At 42.0% G+C, this 12021-nt stretch overlaps 1 protein-coding gene across 3 annotated transcripts in view; it reads left to right on the plus strand.

Annotated features, from left to right (window-relative positions):
* Nucleotides 1–1092: 1092 nt before the first annotated feature.
* adkb (adenosine kinase b) overlaps nucleotides 1093–12021 on the plus strand; it is a 97575-nt gene continuing 86646 nt past the window's right edge. The window contains exons 1-3 of one of the 3 annotated variants that reach the window (XM_046376349.1): nucleotides 1093–1282; nucleotides 4206–4280; nucleotides 4367–4420. In XM_046376349.1, coding sequence (XP_046232305.1) covers nucleotides 1233–1282; nucleotides 4206–4280; nucleotides 4367–4420 — 179 coding nt within the window. In that variant the 5' untranslated portion in view covers nucleotides 1093–1232. Of the gene's footprint in view, nucleotides 1283–3248; nucleotides 3333–4205; nucleotides 4281–4366; nucleotides 4421–12021 lie in introns of those variants that run through there. The other 2 variants (XM_046376347.1, XM_046376348.1) reach the window with 2 other exon arrangements.

Below are 12021 nucleotides of genomic sequence, written 5' to 3' on the forward strand. Positions count from 1 at the left end.
ACTCCTTGCTGACCTCCACAGCACCACCTGGATCAGCCGGTTGATGTTGTGCAGGATCTTTTCCCTGGACACAAACAGACGGATTTGAATTGTCCTTGTTGTGTTAATCGTGGCTGAATTAATCTACTAGGAGGACATAAACTGCTGTGGTCCCTGCTGACCCACTGCTCATTAGGTCCCGTCACTGTCAAGTAGGCATGAACCCATAATGTACAATTTACACCACGACTTAATTATATTTTGCCTGAAGCTCCATAAACCAACCAGTTTCTCATCTGCTGGAGTTTTTCCCCTGCCTCTTGGATTGCACCGTTTCACTTTGTGAATTTTTAATGAATTGAACATTACATTATTTAGGGATATGAACCACACAAGTTTAATGTCGACAAGCTAAATAAATAAATAAAACTAAATTAAGTGCTTTAGCAGTGCATATTAATAAACAAACTGCCAAAGTGGCACGCAGCGGATATGGGACATTTAGGCGCCGAATGGTAACTCGACCTTAGCTTTAATATCATAAAATCATAAATTAATTATAAAACGTAAATGTAACATTGTAAATCTTAGCCAGTGAGCAAAAAAAGGCAGTTTGATTACAAGATATATACCATATAAATTTTAACTTGGGGCCCACGGACAAGACAGGTAGACATGGGAGGTAACAATGAAGGAGATGATGTTGTGCTTTAGCGATGGATATCACTTAACTTATTTGCAATCAGTTAAATTTCTATAAACCAGTCGGGGGTCCAGCTTTCACAGTGTCAGTGATGCATAAGTTGAGATTTTTGTATTTAAGTATTACATTAATACGACAGTATAAGTCACGTTAAGTGCCTTAACAACGCACAGTGTCGTGAACTCGGCCAGCTACCACGTTATGTCTCCTGTTAGAGGTCGGCTAACTGTGGAGATGAACTTAATCTTGATTAAATGGGTGAAAAGGAAAACAAGGCGAGATAACTACATCTCTTTCTCCTTTCAGTATGACACAAATGTACCATGCCTCGGCCGGGAGAATGTAACTAGCTAACTCATACCGATCCAACCCTGAACATAACCATTTATTTTCTCTCTAGCTCGCATGCTGTTGACCAATTTCTTCATCATCATCCGCGGGGAAGGAAGCCGCAGCCTCTTCACCACTCCTGCCCAGCTGTGAACAGTGGCTCCCCGGGCTCCAAAGCGACAACACAACCGTTGCTGATTTGAAAGAAAAAAAAAGAAAAATGTCTGACGAACAGCCAAATATGTCGACAGGGAGGACAGCAGCGTTAAGGTAACAAACGGACAGCATCTGTGTTATTTGATGCGTGATGCTCCGTGTAGTTAGCCGCTGTAGCTAGCTGTTCATTCATGCTAACGTCTCCGGTGTTGTGGTAAAGTGTCGGCAGGTGGTGCACGGTGATAAGCGGCGCTAAGCGGTTTGAACCTTTGAACGGTACACCAACTCAAGTAGTCAGACGAAGCCTCAGTTAGCATTCAGATAAGGATTGTTCGGTCATGACGATGCTAACCACAGCTAGCATCAGAGGGTGGGTACATCACTTGACCGAGGGACGAGAATTGTCGTTACATCTATGTAACAACACAACTATGTAACATCCTTTTTGAATAAAGATATCAAAGCATGTGTGAAAATTTGGTGCTGGAAACATCGGATATTATTTTGTTTTGAACATCAAAACTGATGATGAAAGAATTTACGAAGCGTGAGACAAACTACAAACTACTTACTTTAACGTTAGCTGATAAGTTAAACATCACTGATCCTGCCGGGGATTTAGTTTGCATTTCATTACTTTTATTTACAATTTTTTTAAAATGCGGCTGTCAAGTACCCAAATGGTTTTTCAGTTATTAACTTAACATTTAACTTACCGTAGACACTGAAATATCGAAAAATAGCAAGACAAACGATTAAAACGAATAATGTAGAAAAATATACAATATAGCATAAAGAACATTCCCCGTGTGTTGAAATTAAATCACCAGTTTCAGTATTATTTTTTAATCATCCCTAATGAAGCACATGACATTTACGGTGCTGGCAGGCAGCTCGTCTCTTGTTGACGTTTTGCATAACGGTAAGTGAATGGTGCGGCGTTCACGTGAATTGTGGAAAACATTTCCGTGTTGTCCATAGTCAAGATTGTGAATGATCGTGTAAAGTCAGTAAAAACGTATGAGCATATTTTTGTAGAGACTTGAATTGCTCTTGGCAAAACGATTCTCACAATTTTTACACTCCAATTAACGTGTTTTTATTGATCTTTACACTCTCTCTAAAGAGAGAGCCAGCATACAATTTAATGCTTCAGAAGTAATATGGGAGCTGGCAAAGCTATGCCACAGAGTTAAAGTGAGTTTAAAGTTGACTTTTGAGAGCATCAATAGAAGAAAAAAGCCTCTCTTTTTATAGAGGGCATTTTGACACGTCACAAGGGTGTATAAAGTGTAAAATTATTATGTTACTGCTTCAGGGTCCTGGTATTGCACATGTTGGCTGATCATCATGGCCTGTGGTTATAAGTAACAAATAAAAAAGGCCTTTTTGCAAAGTTTTTCCTGTTAGCTATTAGGAAAGTACTACACTACATACCACCCAGAAACAAACAGCAGCCCTTGTTCAGAGAATCTCATGTTTCTGTAGAGATTTAATAAAAATTTAGTGGAAGCCAGTGGAAGAATGCTAGAATGGGAGTTATATAGTCAAAAACGTCAAGGATGCCACAGCATATTCAAAGACAACATTGTGCTCACTGTGGGCGTCGAGGTCACGATGGCAAAGATGCAGGTGACAATCCAAGAACATAAACACGTTTATCATCATCAGTTATTCCTATTTAGATTGAAATTAATAAACATTTTACTTGTAGAATTGCAAAAACTATTTTATTTGTTCTGATAGGTTTGATGTGTTTTTATATGTTTGTACATAACTTAAAAAAATGTCTGTTTTCTGTTATAATCAGTTGTCAGATTATAGTAAAGGGATTTTTTTCTATGCCAAACTCAAACTTTGATTATAAATAAACATGTAATGTTTATGATTGAAAAACTGCAGATTTCTTCTATTAAATTTCATTAATTTTTACTTTTTCGCCATTGGCTTCAAACGCACCATAGCGAGCTTTGCAGTGATTGGAACCTCTGCAGCCAATCATATTCCTATAAGATACTAAGGCCCACCCACTTTCTCCACTAACCAGTCAGTGTCAGCCAAAGTGCGGCACATTTCCTGTAGTCAAAAAGCAGCAGAAGAAGCTGTTGACTATTTGATCATCAGGTTACACTGCTGAGTTTTCTGACATAATGCCAACTGTGAGGTAAGATCCAAATTATATTATCCTCAGGGGTTTCCACAGGAAGTAGTTCTGCTGTTATGACTGTCTTTTAAGATGTGCTTATATTACTGCCAGTCTTTCAGTGTATTGATTCAAAACACTGCAAGAAAGCATGTGATGTCAACCTTTTGGGCTGATGTACTAAATTGGGAGGACTTCAGTGACTCTGGATGTTTTTGTGTCCACTGTGTTACAGAGCACCTAAAAACCAGAAAGCTGACTGAGAACAGTTCTTTATCGCTTTGATCTTAATCAAAAAACATTTCACATGTGTCTTGTATTTTCTGAAAATTGGGTCACCTGTTATGAAAACTCTGTTGTCAGTAGTAGACTTTGGCTGGTATGATATCATGTGGCTGAAAAAATAGAGATAAAAGGGTCATGGGGGGAAAATGATAAATCTTTAACAATTGAAACAGAATAAGGTTTCTTCTTTAGCACATCAGCTGTTGTTTAGAGAATGATATTCCCTTATTTTGATCTTTTCAACATGCTGATGCACTTGCTTTTAATTTGACTTGTCCATCTGATGGGGGAATGTAGAATATAGAATGAAAAATTCTACCTTTGGCAGTTTTGTCCTCTTTGCAAACTGAGGAGGGAACTTTCCAAAAGTCATTTGTTAGTCGGGTATGAGCTCAGAAGTTTGCAATTGCATCTGTGTTGCTGTTGCTGGAGGTCATGTAACTTCCATCAGAGAAACATGGGGTCATCCCTCATCAAAGTTTGATTGATTTAAGTCAACAAATCAGAAACAGCTGGTTTTCTGTGTCACAACAGATCATTTGTGTCCTGTTGGTCCAGAGCTGCTGAGTGGGAGTCTTCATAATAGAACATGTTTTTGTCTCCCCACAGTGAAAACGTACTGTTTGGGATGGGAAATCCCTTGCTTGACATTTCAGCTGTTGTGGACAAAGACTTCCTTGACAAGTAAGTCTAAACGGCTCGGTTGTTGTCACTTCATATTTCTGTGTCGTAAAACACACGCACATTTTATTTTCTGTCCTCTCCTAAAGGTTCGGACTGAAGCCCAATGACCAGATCCTCGCTGAAGACAAACACAAAGCCTTGTGAGTCAAAACTTCACTGGGACTGCACGTGCTTCAGTAGTGTAATGCAAAGCGTTAAAATTGTGTGGAACCAAATAAGGGATACACTGGTCATTCATACCCACTACTACCATCTTGACACTTAAGCTGTGCTCAAAATAGCAGAGTTATAAATCAACCCTCTGTAGAACCAGACGCCGCCCCATACATTTTCCCATACTGAATTTGTGCCAAACTATGCTAAGATGCCTCTGAAATTACTGCTCCTTTGGACTGTGTTAGCTTTACATTTACACAGGCATTTTAACATGCTGTTAGACTGGCACAAAATAAATAAACTGAATCAGAGAGGAGTTTTTGTGATAATGTATTCTCTGTTTTCCAGCCCCCTTCTGCCTTCACATTGCAAGCAGATACAACAGTAATATTATAGCCTTCCTTGAAAACATGGTTGGGTGTCCCCAAACATAGCTCTCCACTCATTTGATCTGTGCCTGAAGGGAAACACAGGCTGTAAACAACAAAAAGACTAACTAAAATTAAAACAGAACAAAGCATTAACTCCCCACCGATCTTACACTGCCCTCTTTCCTCTGTTTGATAGAGTGCAGATGGTGTGTTTTCGGGGGATGTGTTTGTGTATTCTGTATCGGGGATATGTAAACTTTTGTTATGTACTTGCAACTTCTAAATGAGTGATACTGTTTGTTTGTTTAAAAATGATTTTTGGACGTGAGAGGACATCACTGAAAATTGGCGAGATACTGACTCACACACATAAACATAATCTCATTGGTGGATCAGTCAAGCAGTTCAGTTGTTATTTTGGTCATTATTCTAATTTTTACGTTTTGTCACAGCGAAAGCCAAATGTTGATTTAGTCATAGATGGGGATGTTGGTCCTGCAGTCTCAGTGGTGGCTCATGGCTTCACCGATAGGATCTTTGAGCCTCTCTTGTTCATTTTGCTCAAGATAGAAATGACCAGATTTTATGTAATATTCAGACTTTACTTGTAGCCAGATTGCTCACCTCCTCTTGACTCACTCTTTAAAGAGTGCAACAAATGACCTTCTTTTTTTCTCCAGGCCTTCATTTGACCAGGGTTACTGAGCACAAATGCACTTCTGCTGGAATTCACTGCTCCACACTCAGGCACATTCGCACCTCGAAGCAGCCTGAGTGCAACAGTCTTATCTGCTGGATGTAAGATAGCCACATAACTCGTATCTGCTGGCCACTGTGCAGCTCCACATTGGTATTAAGTACCGCGCCCAAGGGCACCTTCATAAGCCCAAATTCATGCTGCTGGCTTAGGGATCGAGACCATGACAGTCCAAGGCAGTGCTGGTTTTTCCAACTGCTTTTTGCTCCAGTCAAAATTTATTTTGACATTAAATGTTTGTCTGGACACTTGTATGGTCAGAGCCATAAATTTGAGATTTGCGGTCACGAACAAATCTGCCTACAAGATAGAGGAGTACCGATGCATGACTCACAGACAATGGGAGGAGAGACTACTTTTTTAATACTGTTGTTTGTACAGGCATACTGTATGCTGGAATCACATTTGCTGGTAGGCCCCCATTACATAAGTCTTGATTTTAATATAAACTAAGTTTGCCTGAGGCTTAAATATGTTGATAATGTAAAATATGAAAGCATATATTACAAAGTTGTTTCAGTTATGTGTTTAGTCGGCAGTCGAGTGATTTTAAGATTATTTTTTAATATTGTGCATTTATGAACATTTTCACGGTTACACAAAAACATCTGGCACACTGTTATGTGTCACTGCTTGTACTTTGATGCAGACGAAACACTTGCATGCAGCGCTTGCCCGCATTCACACACACACATTCGTGCAAAGATGGCGCAGGCTGCCATGCAAGGTGTCGACCTGCTCATCAAATTTAGGATTATTATGCAGTCTTGGTTGAGTTTGATTACTCCCGTGTTAAGGAGAGCGCACATTCATTGAACAGTTTCAGACCTGAGAAGTGAAGTCTGTCTTAGCGTCTTGTGTGGTTATTGTAAAATCACAAAGCACCAGAGTAATGCATTTGCAATAAAAAGACAGATCAGTACATAACACCATCTATATCTTTACAATAGGCTACCTTGTCAGGTCTTGTTATTTGACAAAAGGACACATGTGACCTTGGGCTGTGGCGGCAGCAGCAACAGCACAAAGCAGCATCATCAGCAGTGTTGTTCTCCTCTGGCACAAAGGCAGAGGTGTTATCTTTAGCCCTACAGACACCATTGCCTCCACATTCTGCACAAGGTCAGGGCAGGATTAACATGTGGCTTTGGTGGTTTATACCCAGCACAATGCATTTCAATGGATGTCGCCTCCAATAGCGCACAAAACCAGATACTCGCCCTCCTGTTCGTACAGTTTATATATGAATGAACATGTGGTATTTTTCTTTTATCACGTAATCTGTTAACATATAGCAACTTAACTTTGAGACGCTGCCTCGATATTCCTGTGACGAATGTTGCTTGAGTGACTGCAAAGTGCAAAGAGGTCACTCACAAGGTCACTGATCCATGGGAGAAGAAACTTGACCGAAGTGTTGTGACAAATAACATCATTCCTTGAGAGGCCACCGTAGACTTACGAGGCAACTGTTGTTGTGCTTCTGAATCTATAGAGTGTAACATGATTCGTTTTTTTTCTCCCCATCACCCTGATGGGAGAGAGATCATTGGATGCAGTGCACTGTGGCCATGCCTCAATTCAATTATCTAGTCACAGCAGAGCCCATATAATCCTGTTGTGGCTTAGAAATTGCCTGCTGTAGAAAACCATCAACACCCCTGTTAGTATTGGCTGGGGACTTAATTTTTTTTTTTTTTTGTTGAATAAGCCTCAGCTGTGACTTTTGATACCTTTTCGTTTCACATCAGATGTTTCACACGTAACAATTGCATCACAGTTTTATGTCAAAAGGCTTTTCATTTTGTATAGGAAACTTGAGCCCCTGTTGTTGGCTGACAGCCCATCATTTATCAAGCCAAAATGCCAAGAACTTTTCAAAAATAATCTAATAATAATCAAAAAATAATCTCATCTTCTTTTGTCATGGATTGAATGTATTAAGATTTGAGATAGTTGGTTGGACAAAACATGCATAAAGATGTCACCTTGTCAGTCATCAGATTAAAAGATGATGAAAATAATCATTATTGGTAATTGAAGAAATGATCAAGACATGCACTAAATTGTTAACGAAACTGAACATCGCTTGCAGCTCTAATGAAACCTAGTGGAGTCTCTGCTGGGGAAAAAATCCCCCCAAAAAAACCCACTTCCTGGGTGTCTCAGTTGCCTTGTGGTTAAGACACATACTGCATAACCACAATGTCCCCAGTCCATTCCTGGGCCCAGATGTTTGCTGTATTTCGCTGTTCTGTCTACTCATGTTTCCTGTTTGTATCCAAACTTTCTCTTGTCAAATAAAGGCCCAAAAAAGCCAAGAAGAACTCATCACTACTTGAATCACATACCAACAACCAAATCACTTTCTGCTCCATATACAGCAGCTGTTCCCTCTTAATTCTTGTGTTTTTTCCATACAGAGTTTACAGTGTGTTGGTTAGTGAGTCATGCTGTAGTGAACAGTCTGGTCTTGTATTATAACTGCTTTTGTTTGAGCAATATTTCCACTGTGGTTTTTGAGCCGCAGTTGAAAGGGTTGTTTTCAGCTGAGGAGGCTTTGTGTGTTTTTGTGATTGGGGTATGAGAGGAAACCAACTAACCAAAGTCCTGTGTTTGACTTTCTTTCCGGCGGCTGAGGCATGCATCGTTCTACATTTCCGTCTGAGATATTGTCACATGTGATGCTGTAGCTCACTTTTTGTAGTCACTGCTGCCATCGTGTGGCTTAAGTTTGGTACCAGCAAGATGGAGAATATGTAATGCCCTTTTGTAACTCACCTAGATCTGGGATATATATTGTCTTTATCTCAGATGGGCAGACATTTAGAAAAATGCTAATGCAATTCTAATTAAAGTTGTATTCGGTCAAGTGTTGTCTCTTTTAGTTACTGTTTCATTTTATTGTTGAATGGAAGACCTTGTTGTTGTTAGCAGCTGGTCGATAGCACATTTTTCCCCAGTAGTGAATTTCTTTGCTGAGTATTGGATTGCTGTAAAAGGGGGGTATGTACCTTTAATATCCAGCAGGGGGCAACAGTAGCCTGCTGTTTTTACCCCACAGAGTCTCAATAGGAAACAACATGTCAACATAATGAAAACACGCCTCTTTCTGCAGGAGATTGTAATGTAGGCAAATAGACATTTTATTTCAGGATAACTAGGCATTACAGATTGTGGAGAACACACCCAAATGTAGCATCCACCCAAACCCTCTTGGGCTTGTTAACCATATCATATTAGAGCTAATGATTATTAGTGTGTCAGATGAGTGAGTCATTGTTACAGTGAGTGTATTGTCACCTCCGAAGGGGAGGGGAAAAAAAACATCAGCTGGCTCCTGAATATTATTCCTGTTCAAACATTTGTTTTATGACTCCCTCTGTCCAATGATAATTAATTGTTTACTTTCTCATCTCTGGATGATGGTGTGACTCTTTTCAGAGGTTGTTTGCTCACAGCAATTAAGTTCATCAGTGCTCATCCTCCCTCCTCCTCCTCCTCCTTTACACCACCACCACCACCACCACCACCCCCCCATCCTTTTTCTCTCTTTCTCTGTGCTAAATGCAGATTAGCAGCGTCACAATCGCATCCAGAATGAGAGTAAACTCCTCATTATGCCGTGTGACCCTCTGCTGCATGAATAATTCAGGGCCGCAGCGTTAGTGGTTGGCTGTTATTAGCATTCCGGATGGCGAAGGAAAGAGAGAAAGAGTGTGTGAGAGAGAGGGTGGGAGGCTCATATCACTGACAGGGCTGACTCAGGGGGATCAGCCCTGGATTGAGACACACATCACACACACATCATCACACGACACGGGAGATCAGTGGAGGTGCCTCTCCACTCACACACCCCGCTGTCTGTGTACATCTTACACACCCCTGCTGCTGCCGTGCAGCTCAATCTGCTTACTGGGAGGAAAACAACAAAGGCCTCTCTCACTGAGTACATGCTAAACACTCTGGCTCCTGGGTGTGTGTGTGTGTGTGTGTGTGTGTGAGTGATTGATTCTGCTCTGTAAACACACTTGACTCTACTCCTCTTTTTTTTTTAATTTTTTATTTTTTAAATACATAACGAAGCAAATTGTGAGTGCTGGAAACCCCCAGCGGAGCTATCCTGGTGTGTCAGGAGGAGAAACACTCACCCGCCCCTTGTGTGTGAGTGGAGTGTGCGTGTGTGCTCACATGCAAGCATGCGTGCAGAAGCTGCATGTGCTTGCCATGGTGCCACTTCACTGGATGCACTCATGCTTGACTGAGTGTGTAGACACATTACAACATCCCCCCCAACCACCACCACCACCACTGCCGTCACCGCGCCCCCCCCCCCCCTCTTTTTCACTTTCCAGCTCCCTTGTCTGTTGCTGAGGCTGAGTGCTGTACTACAGTACTTAAACTCACCTCCGCCAGCCCCCTGCTGCTGAGGGCAAAGGTCGCGGGCCTGCATCCATCAGCCGGCCTCTGAGCCAAAAAGAGAGAGCAGAGATTAATGGCACTCAACTGGTAATTGAGACATCAGAAACATGTTCAGCCGTCAACTGCGCGCTGCTCTTGATGTTTTATTGATATGCACGATTCCGGCGATTTGGGGTGCTTGCATAAATCCGACGTGCTCACCAGGGCTGTACTCGACTGTAAAAAATATGTATCTAGACCTTCTGAATTATAAAACAAGAAAACTTTTCAAATAATGGAGGTGAAGAAGGCTCGCATCTTGCTCGACTGTTGTCTTTTGAGGTTGAACATGCGGTGAGGGCAGGGTGATTGTTCTGCGTTTAAAGCATACATGCTGCATCATGAGAGGTGGCTGATGCAATCATAATTAAAGCTCGTCCTCGCCGGAGCTGCAAATGCCCTCCCTCTTGTTGACAGCAGCTGCCAGCAGGTGGTGCCAGAAGGAAACATCACAAGTCAAAGGGAGTGTAACAAACATAATCCACATCTCTGTGTGCATGTGGGCCTCCCCTTCCTCCTCCTCCTCGTCCTGCCCTCCTCCCCTCCTCTCCCTCCAACTCCTCCTTTTAAAGAGCGTTTTATAATTAAAATGTGGGCGTCTCAGCCAGTACATACAGCATGTTCAGTTCATAAAAGCATGCTCAGGGCTATTTTTAGGCATCTTTGATCCCCAGCAGCCACACAGGAAAAGCCACTGATGGCAGCGGCCCTCATACATGTAGTCTAGTTAGCATGCTATCTGTGCTGATCATTTCTCTACACCTAGCCTGTGCGGGGGTAGAGATGGGAGGCCTGACTGGTGAACAGCAACACTCCCCGTGTGTTTAAAGTTCACACTGGGCCATATGGTGCCCACAGTAGGGGGTGTTGGTGGAATTATTCACACAGAGCGCTCTGAATCACCAAGATCCTGGTATCAACCTCCAAGATAAGGGGAATGTCTCAAAGGCTTTGTGCTCCGGCTTCAAATCTCAATCCTCAGGAGAACACCAGAAGCCTCATCCTTGCTTACACACTCCGTGTTCCCACTCTCTCCCTCAATGTGTCCCTCTTTCTCTCTCTTTCATGTCCACACACACACACACACACAAGCTCACACTCCTTCTCCCACATCCACACAGTGCGGTGTGACAAACAACGCCACCCTCTGCAGCGCGAAGCCAAAAACCTGTGACATTTTAGAGGAAATAATATGAACTCATCCTCCATGACCAGATTTTGCCCCTGCCGCCTAATCCTTGAGTGCAGCCTAATTAAGTACAAACAGCAGTTCTCGGTTAATGCCAACAAATGGGCTGCTGCTGCTGCTGCTGCTGCTGGATCGGACGATTATTAAAGGGATGCACATTTGTTGTTTCTGCATTCTAATGCAATTACTCACCCATTATGACCATGTAATTGTGCAGTCATTAATTGTGCACCCAGTCTGTAGTGCAGAAAGGCTTGTTGCGGCTGGCGTTTTCTGCACTGAGGCTCTCGAGGCGGGCTTTCTCAGCTGAATGTGGATTGGACTGAGATACCTGAACGACGGCGATATCGTAATGCTTTTGTGCAAATCAACAATCATCCCTTACTGTAGTGTATGAGAAGATGTCATAGGACGGGAACAAGGCCTCGCTCGCTGTTTGAATCATGACTCATTTGTGTTCAGTACTTTCATGTGCCTCATTCTTTGCAATCTATTCCCATCCTGCCCTAATGTTCCACTGATAAGAATGTCCTATTCATTCTGTGTTCTTCACCAGTTGCTACAGAGAGAGAGAGAGAGAGAGACAGACAGACTCTACAGGCATTGAATGAAAAGCACATCTTTTTCTGAGGGGGAGCGCGAGCACGGTAGAAGATAATTATTGATTTGAAATAAGAAAAGATAAGGCTCAACCTTGAGCAGCCCGGCGATAGCGCACGGAACAGAATAATTAATGGGCCTGTCTTGTGTCGGGACAAGCTTTCACACAGAGACGAGCGTATTGATTTTAAACAGATAAACTGCGTA

Source organism: Scatophagus argus, chromosome 21, assembly GCF_020382885.2.
Source record: "Scatophagus argus isolate fScaArg1 chromosome 21, fScaArg1.pri, whole genome shotgun sequence".
Taxonomy (NCBI): domain Eukaryota; kingdom Metazoa; phylum Chordata; class Actinopteri; family Scatophagidae; genus Scatophagus; species Scatophagus argus.